The 18,932-nt window shown below is 33.1% G+C and overlaps 1 protein-coding gene across 6 annotated transcripts in view; it reads left to right on the forward strand.

Annotated features, from left to right (window-relative positions):
• The window catches only part of LOC145256392 (echinoderm microtubule-associated protein-like 6), a 902,875-nt gene that overhangs the window by 740,673 nt on the left and 143,270 nt on the right, over window positions 1-18,932 (forward strand). For all 6 annotated transcript variants that reach the window (XM_080115242.1, XM_080115245.1, XM_080115243.1 and 3 more), the window contains one exon: window positions 16,533-16,753. In XM_080115242.1, the coding sequence (XP_079971368.1) occupies window positions 16,533-16,753 (221 nt within the window). The remainder of the gene's footprint in view (window positions 1-16,532; window positions 16,754-18,932) is intronic.

The following is an 18,932-nucleotide window of genomic DNA, read 5'->3' on the forward strand; positions in this document are numbered from 1 at the left end:
TTGTGTTGGGTCTATTGGGAGTGATTCCCGGGGAGATGTTGCATTATTTGATGGAGTGGCATGTCGGGTATATTTCTGGTTTGTTTTTGGTAGGCATCTGGCATTGGTATTGGCATTGTCTCAGGGAGCTGTGTCAGGTGAGAATTTGTTGTAGTGTCTTCTTGTTTGGTTTGGCAGATCTTGGATATAGGGAGATGATTGCTGATTGGCCAAATGTTTTTAGCGATTTCATGGACATCTTTTTTTAGCTGGGATATTTGCTCACCAGAAGACATTGTTTCTCAGAAAATTAGATTTCTGGCATGTTAACTTTTCCTTCTCAATCCCCTTCTTGTTTAGTGCTTAAAAATCTTTTGCCATTGCTTACAACTGTCTGTGAGTTTTTGGTATTTTATTTTTGCGTATTCCATTAACCAAATCAATGTCCATTTTTCCTCCCTATTCCACTGGGTTTGGGCATATTCAGCAGTATTAGATTTGGTGAAATCAATCGCTGCTTCACTAAAAGCTTTCTTCTCAATTGACTCTCTAACATCTTTTGGGAGGTATTTATGCATTTGCGATACAATTGAAAGTAAGTTCTTAGTTGTGGTTATTGTTGTTTTTTCTTTTGGTAAGGGTGAAGTTTTTATTTGAGCCTCGAATACTGTGTTTTTTTTCCTCTCCCATTTCTCATACCTGGAGTATGCGAAACAGTGAAGAATAATCTTTTTCTCCTCAAGAGACCACTTGATTTGGTTATAGTGTCTTTCTTAGTGGTTCTTGTTTGGCCTTGTCTGATTCCAGGACTAGAATTTTACGGTCTGGTGGAGTGTCCAGCTTAGTGCTTTCATTTGTCGAAACATCACAAGGACAAGGTGCACCGTTATTGTCCTCATATGACCCAGTGCCTAGCCATGCTGAGGGGATCTTTTTATCCTGGACGACATCCTGCCAGTTTGATGATTTAGTTTTATTTTTCATTTTCATTTAAATTCGATAATTTGGTCAGGGTTTACTTTAAATTAAAATTGAAAGTATCTTCATACCAGAGTCCCTGGTAAACCCCTGTACAGAAAGACCAAAGACACCCGAGGTTGGTGTCTAGTAGGCATTCAATTCTCTCTTTTGTTTTATTTTACTTCAGTCGAAGTTCTCAGAAATCAAGGGGCTCACGACCTGGGACTAACAATTAAAGTCTATATGAAATACATAGATATTCGAATGTTCCATTAAAGTTCTTTATTTCTCAGACACGGAGTTAGTAAAGAAGTTGAGAACATAATTTTCCTCTCCTCAATTAACCATTTTAATATGTTGTAATATATCTTTTATTTTGGTCTCTTGGTTTTACTGAATTCTAGGACAAGAATTTATCTAGTCTAGTGGAGTATCCATATTCGTGCTGCTACTTGAGATAACATCAGTTGGAGAAGGTGCACCATTCCTCGTAAAAGCTAATATGGGTTAGCCATAGCGAGGAGATCTTATTTGAGCTGCGAATACAAAATGTGATTTTGAATATTTGGTCAGGATTTACTTCTATGGAAAAAGAATCCTCATGCTAGGTTGTTCTGACAAACTCCTGTACAGAAAGAACTTAGACACTCTAGGACAGTGTCTAGTAGGAAATCAAGTTCTTTTTTTTTTTTTTTACTTTTGTTAGTTTGAAGAGATCAAGGGGCTCTCTCCTGGGGCTTACACTTGATTCTATTATAATTTAAATTTATATTCGAGGGCTTTTTTAAGGATAGACACTGTTCCCTTTATGGCTTCTATTTGTATTTCCTTACAGCTTGGTTTTCCAGGGATTGCTTTTAAGTATTTCTGAAGGTTCTTTTTTATTAGGCCAGTTGCTCCTGTCACAACTGGTATAATGTTTATTTCTTTCAGAGACCATGTTGCTTTTAGATCATTTTTTAGGTCCTGATATTTTATTATCTTTTCTCGTTCTGCTCTATTAAGGCAAAAGTCGTTTGGAACTGTGACATCGATAATGAGTGCAGTCCTTTCGGGCTTGTTCCATATTACTATATCTGACTTGATGGTCTTGTCTTTTATGTATCTGCCTGCCTGTATGTCTTTGTCGTAGAACACTGTCACTTTTCCGTTTATGTTATCGGTGGTGGTTCATGTTCCCAGATGTTCAACAACCTATCTAGTTGCATCTCTCCACAGATCTTCCAGTGTAAGTATTTACATACTTTGTTGTGGCGTGCAGTGTAATGATCATCGGCTAGAAGGATCTTGCATCCAGACATTAGGTGGCTTGGGCTTTCAACAGCTGAGTGACAGAATCTGCATTGGTCGGTTTTTTGTAGACCAGCCATTTTCTTAAATCCATTTGTGAGTAAGCCTTGGTCTTGTGCAGCTATAATTATCGTTCTTCATCACATGAAAATTTGTCACCTTTAAGCCATTGTAGTGGGACCTCCTTGTCAATGTAGTTTTGGTTCAATTCTTCCATGAACCTGCCTGCTCTCTTATGTTGTTGCCATCCTTCTAGTCTTGTCTTCAGTTCCCTTTTTGTATACTCCTTTCTCTTCTTTCGGGCGATTAGGGTTGCTGGATTGTCATATTCTTCTATTATGTTGTCCAGTGTGTTACCACTGAAATTTTCACCGAGCTTTGTAGTTGACGTCTGCTGGGGCAAACATTTGTTGTGGTGTTCATTCACCATTTTTCTTTTGGGGTCAGAAGAACATCTCAGTGTGGCAGGCTACGTGCCTGTTTAATTCTCTGAAATCTAGTACATGTCTAACTTTGTTCTTTGTGGGTTGAACAACCGCCAGTAATGGTAGCACTCCTTTTTCTTCCCCTGTCCACGGTTTCAGAATTCTCTCCTCTATCCACCTCTCCACTTTTTCCTCGAACCCTTTTCTAATGTCTCCTTGCAGTGTTTTCTCGTAGCAGCTTACTTTGTTTCGTAGTTCAGGAGGCCCGAAGATCCATTTCCATTCCACTGTCCAGCTGTCACCATCAAACCTCGCCAGGAAATCCTCGTCCTTGATGCAGCAAGCCTCCGGTTTTTGCGTTCTGATATTTCTATTACCTGCCATTCCTACTGCGCCGAGGCGTCCGAAAGTTACTTGGCCCCCACATAATCAGCCAATCCTGCCAGTCTCCTGATCTCTGCAGCAAAAACGTTAACAGACTCGCCAGTCCACTTCAAACTTGCAAACTTGCTGAGTGCTTCAAATGGACTCTCAGCAAAAGCCAATTTCAGTCTTTGCTCCACTGAGGCAAGGTCTCCCTTATCTTCATCGCGCATCTGCTGGTAAATAGTGAGGACTTCCCCCTCTAAGTATAGCGGCAACAGGGTGACTATGGCTTCGATTTTTTGCAACCTTGCCACCATTTTTTATTTTTCCAGACATTTAATTAGGTCACCCTCCCCAGTGAAGGGTCTCAACATCTGAGTGTTCAGTATCCAGTCAGCCATGTTAACCTGCTTGACTCGCCGAAATAGCTTCCAAGGTTACAGTCAGGATTCGGTTCTGGAGTTCGGGAAGGAGTGAGTCACTCACTCGACAACAGCACGTTTCTGCCCTCTTCTTTTCCAATCGACCACACCTGGCCTCTCGCCACCAGAGTCACACTGCACAATCTGAACGTTAGCAACATGAAATACTTTTCAAGAGATGTTCACGACTCTTTTCATTTTTTTTCTAACCATATACCCCACAATAAGCAATGCCAGCTTCTTTGATTTTTCGAGACTGTTTCTTTAAACTTATGTCCCGCTGGCAATCCTCTGCTAATTTCTGAAAGGTAAGGTTCTGTTCAGATTTGAGTTTAGAGAAAATTCTACGTCTTATTTCGGAACCCTTACTTGATACTAGTCCTTGAACAAAAATTAAGCACTTGAAATCCTCAACCGTAATCTCTGCCAATCTGAAGTTGTCACAATGTCTATTTACTATAGATGCATATGTTAAGTAATCCTGATCATCGAATTTAGAGACATTCATGTGTAACCATCGCTTATGCCAAAGCGAAATATTTAGTCCAAACAGTTCCTTTAGCAATTTATTTGTCTCCAAGAATTCCAACTTTCCTCGGAAGAATAAAATCTACAAATTTGCTATGTTCCGCTGTACCTAGTTTTAATAAACTGACTTTTCTTGAGTTCGACCAGCTTTCGCAGTCTGTGGCGAAAACTTCCTCATACCGTTTATAAATTTTCAGCGAATGGTGTTATTAGAATATGTAGAATTTCCTTCATTTGTTGTTGTTTCATTTCTCCAGGATTAACCTGTGAATTTCTAAATGCTTGTTCTGCATTTATTTTTTTACATATGGTCACAACTTATCAAGGCCCGGAGGCCACTCGAGGATGAGGGTTATTGAGTGTACAGTAGTCAATGGGATAATTTCGTAGTACTCGTTAATAGTGGAAATTTGGAAAATGGGATTACTTAAGGGGATGGTTCATCAAGAATTTGTTTATGTTGGACTTGAAGACAACCAAATTGTAGTCAGTTGAAAATAGACAAACGGAAGAGAGTTCCACAGGTTTGCAGTTCTAAGAAAGAAGCTTTGTTCATGGAATCTACGTTTTGGTTTAAGCAGAGATAAAGAGTGGGGGAAATTATTGACAATGTTTTCAGCTAGACGGGTCTTCAAGCCTTGACATTGCTTCTTTGTGTAATTCGGGTTGAAATTCCCTTTTCTCTTTTTGGAATTTTTTTTATATTTCTCGTTCTCTAATTGCAGGAGTGCAAAACGTTATCTCTGTTTTTCATCTTTATATTTTTGCTGTCTTTCATCTTGTTTTTGCAACAATAAAGCAATCTGTTCATTTTGTTTTTCTTGATATTTTTGCTGCGTTATCTGTTGTTCCCTTATTAATAAGGACATCTGTTCATATTGACGCTGTTGACTTTCTTGCTGTGATTAGTGATTAAAATAATTGGACTATGACTTTTGAGAACTCATCCATGTTTAGATAATGTGTATGCAACAATGAATATACTTTTAATTCGTGTAACCCATAAATATGAGTTGAACAAAAAATATTGAAACAACTTACGTCTTTTTTATTTCATGTGTTGCTTTTGACATGTGTAAGTCCGTAATAATCAACTTTTGATATTCTTTTATATTTTGTGAACAGAGTCTGTCGGTGAATTTTTTTTTCTTTTTTCACTCTCTGCAAGTATTTTATTTTTTTTACTCTCTGCAAGTTTGCAACACACAAAAGAGAGTTTTTATAACTTCTTTTTAGAAATTGTTCGTTCGTTCTTTTTTCACTTATTTTAACAACAACACTTCCAATTTTGATTTATTAAATTCGTCTCTATAGAATTGAACAAACAAACAAAATTGTTTTTTAGTTCGTTACATTTTCACAGTTGACACGGTGTATTTGAGCGTACTTTAATTCCATGTATGTTTTAGTAGCCAAACGAGTTTTAAGGTGTGCGCGAGCCTTTCCTAGTCTCACACAAGGGTGCGTTCACATTTCAAGCTATATTAGCTATATTATACATACGCTCACACAAATATATGCGCCCACGTCCACACACATACATATATTCACGTTCGCGTGTATATACACTCACATTCACCTGTATATACACACACACGCTAACGTACACACATGTACTCACATGGACGACGTCACTTCCCCTTTCAAAGGAAATCCACACATGCGCAAAAGACTACCGGAAACAAGTATAAAAGCAAGAGACCAGCTGTTTCCAGCCCTTTTTCGACTTAGCTCTCGAGCTGAGCGGTCGTCGGACCATTCGCCCCCCCCCCCCTTTTGGGGCGCCCGAGCGTGTCGCGCCCCCCTGCGACTATGTATGGGGCACGAGCTAACAAACACTTTATACGCTATCTATCTCCATAACCTGGATTGACTTTCTCACTCTATCTCCCCTTTGGTCTTGGTCCATCAAAACAGACATGTGCGCGACTCTCTACTGAGCTTAACCCTCTCTTTCTACAGGCCGTATGGTCCTTTCATACCTAGTCGCCATTGTTGAAACTCGACTGAACACATGGAAATAAATAACTACAACACAAAAGTAAAATAGAACAGATATCTTGAGAGCAAGGAAGTATATACAAATTGTAGGGAAACGAGCGACTTACCTAATTAGCATGTGCACATAATTCAACTGGTCGGTCGTGGAATGAAATGAATGAACTAGAAAGAAACAAAAATGGCTGCCTTATCTCTTTATACACCTGCAATTTGACCACCCGATATGCAAATGAGATGCTCCTGGTTGGAGATAAAAGAGGGTTGATTTTTTAGAGGGACCTTCATTTTTTGAAGTTGGATTTCAAAGAAATAAGTTGAATTAGCAGAAGTACGTTGGGAGTTGAGAGAAGGTGCGTTATGTGTATAGAAGTTGGAAGTTTGGACAAAAGTGTTAACCTTACCCAGGAAATTATTGGTGTGACGGGCGGAAGAAATAAAACTCAAGTTATTGAATTATAAGCTATTTTAGCTCTCGGTGTGCGGTGACTCGAAAGGCAGAAAATGGACAGATTCGAGTTTCGTTTGATACCTGAGTTTGATGGATCTACCATTGGACCGTCTGTCGTCGAATGGGTGGAAAAGGCAGAGAAGATCTGTACACTGTGCAGAATTAAAGAACCAGCCACAGTCATTCCTTTGAGGTTAACCGGAGGGGCCTATGCAGTCTCGGGGATGAACCAGACTGGGATACAATCAAACACAGCCTGTATACAGCGTTTGGTACAGATCCGTTTGTTGCATGGCAACAGATCACGAGCCGGCGACTTCACCCCAAGGAAACCGTTGATGTGTACCTAGCCGACCTACGAAAGTTGTCGTACCATTTGGTGGGGTTAATGATAAGATATTAAGATGTGCCTTTTTAGTAGGCTTAACTGAGGAGGTCAGCAAACTGTTGTGGGCATTGTCACGAATTGATGAATTGACAGCAGACGAGTTATTAGCCCGAGCTCGAAAGATCTGTAAGGAACAGGAGCCAATTGCAGCAGCAACTAGTATTCAACATGCAACAGTTGAACCGCATGGAAGCAATGTAGATTCTCTCCCAGGTAGTAATAAGCGTGTAGGCCCAGTGTGCTATAAATGTGGGGAGGCCAATCATTTTGCTAAGGATTGCCGGAGTGATAGGAGGTGTGTATATCCACAAGCACAGAGAACAGTACAATGCACTATTTAATATATAATATAATGTGCTATTTTTTAACAACAGTAAACAAGTATAAATATTTTTTAAACAACAGTAAACAAGTAAAAATATTTTTAAGCAACAATAAACAAGTAAAAATATTTTTTAAACAACATTAAACAAGTAAAAATATTTTTAAACAACAATAAACAAGTAAAAATTTTTTTAAACAACAGTAAACAAGTAAAAATATTTTTTAAACAACATTAAACAAGTAAAAAAATGTTTTTAAACAACATTAAACAAGTAAAAAAATATTTTTAAACAACAGTAAACAAGAAAAAAATGTTTTTAAACAACAGTAAACAAGTAAAAAAAAATTTTTAAACAACAGTAAACAAGTAAAAAAATATTTTTAAACAACAGTAAACAAGTAAAAAAATGTTTTTAAACAACAGTAAACAAGTAAAAAAAATTTTTTAAACAACAGTAAACAAGTAAAAAAATATTTTTAAACAACAGTAAACAAGTAAAAAAAATTTTTTAAACAACAGTAAACAAGTAAAAAAATATTTTTAAACAACAGTAAACAAGTAAAAAAATGTTTTTAAACAACATTAAACAAGTAAAAAAATATTTTTAAACAACAGTAAACAAGAAAAAAATGTTTTTAAACAACAGTAAACAAGTAAAAAAAATGTTTTTAAACAACATTAAACAAGTAAAAAAATATTTTTAAACAACAGTAAACAAGTAAAAAAATATTTTTTAAACAACATTAAACAAGTAAAAAAATATTTTTAAACAACAGTAAACAAGTAAAAAAATATTTTTAAACAACATTAAACAAGTAAAAAAATATTTTTAAACAACAGTAAACAAGAAAAAAATGTTTTTAAACAACAGTAAACAAGAAAAAAATATTTTTAAACAACAGTAAACAAGAAAAAAATGTTTTTAAACAACAGTAAACAAGAAAAAAATGTTTTTAAACAACAGTAAACAAGAAAAAAATATTTTTAAACAACAGTAAACAAGAAAAAAATGTTTTTAAACAACAGTAAACAAGAAAAAATGTTTTTAAACAACAGTAAACAAGAAAAAAATATTTTTAAACAACAGTAAACAAGAAAAAATGTTTTTAAACAACAGTAAACAAGAAAAAAATATTTTTAAACAACAGTAAACAAGAAAAAAATATTTTTAAACAACAGTAAACAAGAAAAAATGTTTTTAAACAACAGTAAACAAGAAAAAAATGTTTTTAAACAACAGTAAACAAGTAGAAAATGTTTTTAAACAACAGTAAACAAGAAAAAAATGTTTTTAAACAACAGTAAACAAGTAAAAAATGTTTTTAAACAACAGTAAACAAGAAAAAATGTTTTTAAACAACAGTAAACAAGAAAAAAATGTTTTTAAACAACAGTAAACAAGAAAAAAATGTTTTTAAACAACAGTAAACAAGAAAAAAATGTTTTTAAACAACAGTAAACAAGTAAAAAATGTTTTTAAACAACAGTAAACAAGAAAAAAATGTTTTTAAACAACAGTAAACAAGTAAAAAAAAATTTTTAACAACAGTAAACAAGTAAAAAAAACTTTTTAACAACAGTAAACAAGAAAAAAATGTTTTTAAACAACAGTAAACAAGAAAAAAATGTTTTTAAACAACAGTAAACAAGAAAAAAATGTTTTTAAACAACAGTAAACAAGAAAAAAATGTTTTTAAACAACAGTAAACAAGAAAAAAATGTTTTTAAACAACAGTAAACAAGAAAAAAATGTTTTTAAACAACAGTAAACAAGAAAAAAATGTTTTTAAACAACAGTAAACAAGAAAAAAATGTTTTTAAACAACAGTAAACAAGAAAAAAATGTTTTTAAACAACAGTAAACAAGAAAAAAATGTTTTTAAACAACAGTAAACAAGAAAAAAATGTTTTTAAACAACAGTAAACAAGAAAAAAATGTTTTTAAACAACAGTAAACAAGAAAAAAATGTTTTTAAACAACAGTAAACAAGAAAAAAATGTTTTTAAACAACAGTAAACAAGAAAAAAATGTTTTTAAACAACAGTAAACAAGAAAAAAATGTTTTTAAACAACAGTAAACAAGTAAAAAAAAATTTTTAACAACAGTAAACAAGAAAAAAATGTTTTTAAACAACAGTAAACAAGTAAAAAATGTTTTTAAACAACAGTAAACAAGAAAAAAATGTTTTTAAACAACAGTAAACAAGTAAAAAAAAATTTTTAACAACAGTAAACAAGTAAAAAAAACTTTTTAACAACAGTAAACAAGAAAAAAATGTTTTTAAACAACAGTAAACAAGAAAAAAATGTTTTTAAACAACAGTAAACAAGAAAAAAATGTTTTTAAACAACAGTAAACAAGAAAAAAATGTTTTTAAACAACAGTAAACAAGAAAAAAATGTTTTTAAACAACAGTAAACAAGAAAAAAATGTTTTTAAACAACAGTAAACAAGAAAAAAATGTTTTTAAACAACAGTAAACAAGAAAAAAATGTTTTTAAACAACAGTAAACAAGAAAAAAATGTTTTTAAACAACAGTAAACAAGAAAAAAATGTTTTTAAACAACAGTAAACAAGAAAAAAATGTTTTTAAACAACAGTAAACAAGAAAAAAATGTTTTTAAACAACAGTAAACAAGAAAAAAATGTTTTTAAACAACAGTAAACAAGAAAAAAATGTTTTTAAACAACAGTAAACAAGAAAAAAATGTTTTTAAACAACAGTAAACAAGAAAAAAATGTTTTTAAACAACAGTAAACAAGAAAAAAATGTTTTTAAACAACAGTAAACAAGAAAAAATGTTTTTAAACAACAGTAAACAAGAAAAAAATGTTTTTAAACAACAGTAAACAAGAAAAAAATGTTTTTAAACAACAGTAAACAAGAAAAAAATGTTTTTAAACAACAGTAAACAAGTAAAAAATGTTTTTAAACAACAGTAAACAAGAAAAAAATGTTTTTAAACAACAGTAAACAAGTAAAAAAAAATTTTTAACAACAGTAAACAAGTAAAAAAAACTTTTAAACAACAGTAAACAAGTAAAAAAAATTTTTTTAACAACAGTAAACAAGAAAAAAATGTTTTGAAACAGCAGTAAACAAGTAAAAAAAAATTTTTAACAACAGTAAACAAGTAAAAAAAAATTTTTAACAACAGTAAACAAGTAAAAAAAAATTTTTAACAACAGTAAACAAGTAAAAAAAAATTTTTAACAACAGTAAACAAGTAAAAAAAAATTTTTTAACAACAGTAAACAAGTAAAAAAAATTTTTAACAACAGTAAACAAGTATAAATATTTAAAAAATATTATTGGATGAGTATTCTCCTTTAAAAACAATATCTCCTTTAAGAACGGTGATAAAATGTGTTTTTAATTGATACTTTTTCAATAAGGGACTAGTTTTTCTACCTAGCAAAAATGAACGAGTTTTCCTAAATTTGTATTTTGTATATTAATTATCGGTGAGATACAATAAAAAATGAACATGCCTGTTATTTATAGATTTTATTTCACAAAATTATTAAAGAGAAAGAAAAAAAACTGACGTAAAATAATTGTTAGTTGATTTTTAAAAAATTAAAAGTTGCTTTAATTCAAAAAAGTTTCATTTAAATTATTTATTTGTTCGAAAAAAAAAAAATTTTACTTTATAAAAATCTGATGTTATTTTTATTACTAAATTGTTTTATTAAAATTATATTTTCTTACGCAGACTTTTAAATAAATGTTTTTACGATTATATTTTGATACATTTTTATACAATAATTTTTTTGGTTTTCAAATATTTTGTGTTCGGGGGGGGGGGAAGTCTTGTTTGTTACTTATTTGCCGCATTATTTGACCAAGAAGAAATTGGAGTTATCGCCCCCTAACAATAGCCGCCGTTTGTATACTGCAGAGTGACCCTTCCCCCCCTCCAAGGACTTTTAAATAAAAAAAAATTTCTGTCAATGTAAAGTATCTTTCCAACTCCCCAAAAAACTTTAAATTGACGACTTTTACAAATTTTCGAAGGTACTGAAAACGAATATGACATTTAAATTTGAGGCAGATAAATATCAATGAAGAAATTACGTTTTCAAAAAGTGGGTAATCACTTTTCCATGTAAATTTCACTTAAATTAAGCACCTGCTTTCTGGCTACCTAGTGAGGAGGCATTTTTTTATTTGTTTATTTTTTTTTATTACATTTTCACCCCAAACAAGGCACATTGCCACTTTGATGTAGGGAGCTACTATCAGGGACATAAGCTACAGCAGTACTATGTGGGGAGTTGGCCAGCAAGATGTCGGTTGACATTACACTTGCATGTCAGTACAATTGGGGAAGCAGGAACTCCAAAGTCTAGCGGTTCTGGGGAAGAAACTGCTGGAGTAGAAGGCTCTCTTACATCTAGGGATCTTAACTGTGAAGGGGTGGGATTTTGCTGCTTGTCGGGTTTGTCAGGGATATTTACGTCGAGGGGGTATAAGTGCTTGCAGTTTGTCGGAGCATTCACCATTAAAGTACTTATAGAACAGGCAGAAGGATGCTACATTTCATCGATGGGACAGAGGCTGAAGCTTAGCTGACAATTCAGGAGATATTAGGTTGGCGACTCTCTTTTGAACCTTGTCTAGGAGTGAGAAACTAGTAGCAAATACACCAGCCCAAATATGACAACAATACTCCATACAGGATACTTTCGGGCCTTAGTAGCTTTCTAGCACGGTAGAGAGAGCCTACTTTCCTTGGACTCAAATATTTTGGCAAAAAGTGGGAGGAGGCTAATGGGGCAGTAATTTACAGGGTCAGTTCTTTCGCTTGAATTCTTGAAAACTGGTACCACAAAAGCAGCTTTCCAGCAGGCAGGAAAGCAAGATTCATTAAGGCATTTATTATAAAGTTTGGAGAGAACTGGAGCTACTTTTTTTTTTTTTTTAAATGGGGGGGGGTCACCGCTTATCAAGGCCCAGAAGCAACTCAAGGATAAGGGTTAATAGGTATACATTAGTCTAGGCACCGCCAAAACTGGGGGGGGGGGCAGGTAAGTACTTTTTTGACGGACCGTCTTTTTAAAAATCTACCAAAAATCAGGTAATTATCCAATCAATACGAAATTTTCAGCGATTATTAAGAGAAGAATGAACTTTATAATAGTGTACTTATTTTTCATAAACGATATTTATATATATATATATTTTTGCCTACAAAACCCCTCTTGTTTTGAGGGGGGTTCCAAATATGCTTAAAGTAATCATCTGAAACTGAACAAAACATATTGTGTTGTTGTAAGGGACAGGATTATAGATTTAAAAAAAAAAAATGTTTGCATACCTTATTTTGACGTCTGGATATCAGAACTTCGATTGTGTTTAATTATCCCGCTTTTGAGTTTTGAAGTGTGAAATTCGGTGAATATGTTAAGTAAAATAATTAATTTAAGTTAAGCAAAACAAAAAAAAAATTTTTTTAAATATTTATACGAAAAAAGCCATTTTAAAATCTTTGATAAATAAATTAACAATTTCTTTTTAGCGAGCCGAATAATGCATGACCATTATTAAATAGGGCATGCTTTGAAGAATCGATACAAAAAAAAAATTCGATAAATATTGTGCCCTTTGTTTTAAAAATAGCATCATTTTTTCGATCCCGTTTCAAAACGTTTGCCGCCTTTCGACTACGGTGGACCGAACGCGCTGAAATATTTTTTTTTTATTCTGCTTTAAATTGCCCCCCCCCCATTTTGGGGAGCCTGGCCCCCACACACATACACATTAAAAACCAAACTCATACAAATGGTCACCTATCTGATACTGGCCAGCCTCAGCGTTAATAATACATTGAAATTTTCGTCACTGAAAAATAAGTTTTTTTTGGCCTGTTTGGTCTTCCATAGTTTGCTTTTTATCAAGTACAAACGTAAACATTGTCTAGATCGACGCGAAGTAACTGGTTGCCTGTATGAATAAGTGGAATTATTTGAAATCCAGGTACTTATATTATAATATTTTTGCATATTCTCATAGAAAATCACCCTAAATCTTAGTTAGACAACAAATAAATAAATTAATTATTTCAAAAACCTTTTTTTTTTTTTTAAATATTTATGTATGTTTTTGTGCAAGACAAAAAATGTCAATTGTTAACTATTTGGGAAAATTTAACATTTAAAATTTAATTAAAAATTGTAGAAAAAGTTTTACATTATTCTGTTTTCTATATGATAAAATTCAGGGTTTTATCTTTCTGGAAAAAAAAAGTTACTCAGAAATAATGGATTTTAATAAATGTAATTTCGTTTTAAAAAACAACAACAACTTGATTTTTCGGCCATTTTTGGCGGTGTCTACATTTGTCATTGTGATTTTAGCATAGTAAACATTAGTGGGAATTTTGTAACTTGGATTACTTAGGGGGATGGTTCAATAAGAACTTGTTCATGTTGGACTTGAAGACAATCAGATTGTAGTCAGTTAGAAAGACGGCAAACGGAATAGTTCCACAGGCGAGCAGTTCTAAGAAAGAAGACCTGTTCGTGGAATCTACGTTTAGGTGTAGGCACGGATAAAGAGTGTGGGTAATTGTTGATAGTGGTTCTGGAAAGACGAGTGTTTTTCGTGAAAGTCTGGGGAGGGGAGACCAGAGATCGAAGTTCAGATGAGCACTTGCCATGAAAATAACGATAAAGCAGAGACAGGCTCGCAATGTCTCTTCTGTGGGAAAGAGGTTGCAGAGAAGAGAAAAGAGCATCCCCCACTAAGCTACGAAGTCTATTTTGAACTTTGTCAAGACAGGATTAGCTGCTTCTAGAAGCTGCTGCCCAGATGTGGCAACAGTACTTCATCGTTGGCCGAACCTGGCTTTTATATAGGTAGAGAATTGCATCAGGAGTGAGATATCTACTGGAGCGGTAGAAGAATCCCACCATCTTTCCAGCGAATTTGGCAATTGATTTGATATATGTGTTCCATTTCAGATCGGGAGTAAAGATCAAGCCCAGAAGCTTGTCGAAACATGAAGTCTCCCCAAGACGAGAGCCATTCATTTCGATTGATGGCAGCTGGGCAGCAGAGCACTGATGATGTAAAGATAGAAGCTTGGTTTTAGATGCACTAAAAGTAACCAGTCACTTCTTTCCCCATTGTACCACTTGCTCAAGATCAGAGGAGAGAGAGTCAGAGAGAACTTGGTCATTTACTGTCTTTGAAGTGCTTCCATAGATGGTAGCGTCGTCAGCATAAATGAACTAAGGATGAGGTGGAGCACTTTTTTAATAGCACAGCTGGGATGAGATCAGGTCCATATGCTTTTGAAGTGTCAAGGTTTTTTATGATAGCATGCACCTGAGAAGGGGTAGTCATCTAGTGTGGCATCTGTCCGCAAAGGAAAGTTAGGGAGGGGTGGTTAGCAGGGTCCATGTGGAGTTGGAGGCAAACCGATTGGCAAGCATGTTAGCCTTCTCGGTTGCTGAGCAAACAACCTCATGATTGTTGGATGGTGGAGGAATTGTTGATTGCCCATTATTTACTACACTGTTTTAGATTTTCTAGAAGTCACGGGTTCCTAATTTCTGTGCTTTGATGCGTTTTTTTGGTGGTCTCAGTAAATTGTCTCTTAGCTGTCGCTATTTCTTTCTTGCAGTTGTTTCTGGCTTCTATATACTTCTGTCTGTTTGAACTGGACTTATGTCGGTTAAATCTGCAGTACGAATGCTGCCTTTGTGCGATGGCAACTGCACAAATAAAAGTAAATTATTGGGGAGAGTGGAGCTTGCTATAAAATTTCCGCATGGAAACATGTGCTTCAATTGCTGTTTTGAACCATTCAGTGGTCTCAATTGCATACTGTTCAGCAGGAAGTGAAAAGATATTTTGCCATGGGGACGTCTCTGATGAGATCTCTGATTGCTTCCCAGTCAGCCTTTTTATAACATCTCGTTGTTTTGAGCAATGGCTCTTCCGTTTTAGCTCTAGAGTTTAGGGCGATTTCAACTACATTCAACAACAACAAGTGTCTAGTGTAGAAGTGTGAAAAACCTCCAGGTCCACTAATTCATTAAAGTTTTTTGTCAGGTTTGTCAATGACCAGGCAAAAACCAAAATTTGTCTTTGTTTTTCTTTTTTGGCACAAGTAAAATAAAATCATATCGTTTTTTTATGTTATTACAAATATAGATTTTAATGTCACTAGGTACCTAAAAACGATAAATGTTCATCATTTTATCTTAAGTGCCAACAATGTAAAATTAAGTTTAACATGTTTTTTAAGGAATCGTTTTTTGAATCGGAAATTAGAGTATTATTTTCCGATTCTGATTCCAATTAATAGTCCCAACACTAATATATATACATATTCATATGGAAGTAAAAGGTTATAAACTGCTTAAAAAATATTATGAAATGTAAAATAAAAACTACTTTGATATTCATTACAAAAGGCAAGTGGTAAGCTTAAATTTAGTTTCATTAAAAAGTCATTAAAACATTTCACTCTGCAATTTTCTTTTTTTTTTCTTTTTTTATTAATGTTTTTTTGTGTTGGTTTTAGCGTCCCAAATTGTTGTATGCAATAAAATCAATTTAATTTGAAAATTTTAAGTGTTAAAAAAATAAAAATGAAAGAAAGTTCATTTTTTTGTTTGTTTTAATTAAAGAATCGTAATTGGATAAGAAATTTTGTTTCTTTTACTTAAAAATTTAACCCTCAGATGATTTAAACTGTTGATAAAAAAAATTTGAAATTAGAAAATTGTTTTTTGCTTTAATATAATTAGCCACCAGTAAAAAAACAAAAAAAAGTTCCCAGTAAATAGTACAAATGACAAAACAACCCTATTTAAATGCAAAAAAAAAAAAAAATGTCCACTGGTGGGCGTGCATGAACCTCAAAACTAATGGTTATGAGACAACCTTTTAATCCATTCGACCACAATGCTGACTACGAAATCATGTCGAAAATTCTTGTATTTAAAGTAATTCAGAGAACAATGCACAGATGTTGAAATCGTTTAGAATGAGACGATTTTAGGTGACACCCTCGGGAAATAAAACGCAATTTTTGTACAAGAAAATTGATATTGTTTAAAATTTTTAGATATTATTTGCCAGAGAGGTCGCTCTTTCAGAGTTGGTATGTGTACGATGTGTATGAGAAAAGTATTTAGGACACACACACACACACACACACACACACACACACACGCACGCACGCACGCACACACACACACACACACACACACACACACACACACACACACACAGGTTCCCTTTATATGATAGATGTTCTCAAAAATAAAATCCTAAAAATAAATCAAAGAAATGCAAAAACAAATTTTGAATAATTTTGCCATGTATTATCCTGATAATGTTTTTCTTTTTCATATTTTCTTTTTCATATTTTCTTTGTAGGTATGCTAATGGCTACTGTTGATGGGCATACTGATCGAATATTTCGGGTTGAATTCCGGCCTGATTCTGACCAGCAGTTGGTCAGTGTCGGAGTTAAGCATGTAAAGTTCTGGTCAGTGGCTGGTAGTCAGATTCTTGGTAAAAAGGCGATTCTCACAGCTGCTGGCAGTGGAGGAACTATTTGCAAGATGCAAACCATGTTATCATTGGCTTTTGGAAATGTAAGTTATGGTCAAATTATGGAACTGAATCAAGCTAAGATGATCTGTAATAGTTAGGTATTGAAGATGGAAGCTTCTATAAGATAAGGTGTTAAATTTTCTATAAGATAAGGTGTTAAATTTTCTATAAGATAAGGTGTTAAATTGCGATACTTATTTTCTTTTTTATTAGATACAAATATTAATATTAATTTCTAGTGATTTCACTTTGTAATTTGTATTTTTATTTTTAATGTATGATAGTTTCTGGCCCAAGGATATACTCATAACAATAAGCTGCATGTATATATATATATATATATATATATATATATATATATATATATATATATATATATATAAAATGGGTTAAGAAATTCCAACGAAAGAAAGATGTATATTTAAATAAGGGGGTAGTCACCAACAATGTGTATTTTTTAACATTATTTTATTATTCTGTGTCTTGGTTTTTCATTGAGAATTATGTTTGGATCATTGTAATAATGTTTTTAAATCATTGAAATCGTTTTTACGCGTTTCAGACGTTCTGTGAAGCGTCCTCGTCAGAAATTATTTATTTGAAAATTATTTGAAATAATAATATAATAGTATAATAATAATAATAGTATAATAATAATAATACACTGAGTAATTTGGATATACTGAACCCAAAAGTACTTGACATCGTAGAGAGAGAGCAGGTTAGTGTAATAATACAGTGGTAAGTAGTGTATATCAAATCAGAAAGTGCTGAATAGTACTTTAGCAAGAAACATGGGTGAAAAGACAAAAAATAGTGTTAAAGAGAAGAACCAGAAACAAGAAAGTGTTGTCCAAACCATTAATATGTTTTAAACCAAATATGTGTTTCAGCAAAAATATCTCAGATTATTTTTCTTATCAGACTAAGGTGACAAGAAAAGTAAAACAAGAAACTTGGCCTTGCATGGGAGCAATAACTTAAAAGCAGAAAAATGTGGGTGTAGCTCTTACATTTTTACTATTACCACTAAAATGTTTCGTTATATTGTTAAGACAGAGAGAGAGAGGAAAGACATAAACTCAGCATTGCTCAGAAATTAACATGTTTCATTATAGTGTTGAAGGAAAGAGAAGGGAAAACAAAAAAATTTGCTTTGCCTGGGATACATTAGAATGAATAAGTATTTCATTATAGTGTTATATTGTGTTATTATTAAAAGATGACGTATGTATTTGTATTGTTCTTTGTGAGAGTCTTACGAGAGATTAATGTTGAGTAAGAGATGTTCATGTTGTAAGAAGAGATGAGAGATATTAACATTGTTAGAGAAGAGATGTGGACATTAACAAGTATATATAAAGAGAGGTAAATATAAATACATTTTGGAGAAGATTTGATATCTCGATTGATAGACGATTGAGAAGTTTACATTTATGCTTTTGACAGTTCTGTGAACGGGAGTGTCTCTATAACATTTATACGCTGACACATATACTTTCTAACACATATTTTAGATGATGATTTTATCAAGTTCTTATAACATAAATGGACAATACCTTTTCTGTTGAATAACAACACGACGACGCAGAAACAAAAACACATGATGATACGTTTATTTCTTCTTCGACCGGTCGAACATGATTTTATTTCAGGGATTCAAAGTTGTTACATGGTTATTTCTAAAAGCCTCTCACTTCTAGAGGGTGCCTTGACTCTAATGGAGAATCGGTCTGAACCTCTCTGCTTCTCTCCACTGACTGAATCCGATTCTCACTTATCTAACTAAATTCATAACTCATGACGTCATTGCACGACCGAGCACGTGTATATTAGACCCATGGCATGAATCCTTCTCTAACCTTATTTTACGTAACTCATTTTACAATAACATTTTCCATTCTCTTTGTTTCATAAAGGAATTTAAGCTTTTTGTTAATTCTTTAACCCAAATTTCTATTATGTTTTCTTTCTAAGAATGTAAATAGTTTCCATCCAAATTGTATTATTAAATATTTTAACAGAATCAACAATTTAACTGGACATTCCATTTATAACATTCTGTGTTTATTTTAACTTATGATTGGAATTCTCAATTCCAAGTATAGCTTTGCAAGTTCGAATCCTTGACTATCCTATTTCATATTTACATTTAACTGATTCCCTATTTTTATACTTACATGAAAAGGGGACAGCCCTTATCATGTAACAATAGTTCTA

The sequence above is a fragment of the Euprymna scolopes genome, chromosome 32, assembly GCF_053919585.1.
Source record: "Euprymna scolopes isolate OS-2025 chromosome 32, ASM5391958v1, whole genome shotgun sequence".
Taxonomy (NCBI): Eukaryota; Metazoa; Mollusca; class Cephalopoda; order Sepiida; family Sepiolidae; genus Euprymna; species Euprymna scolopes.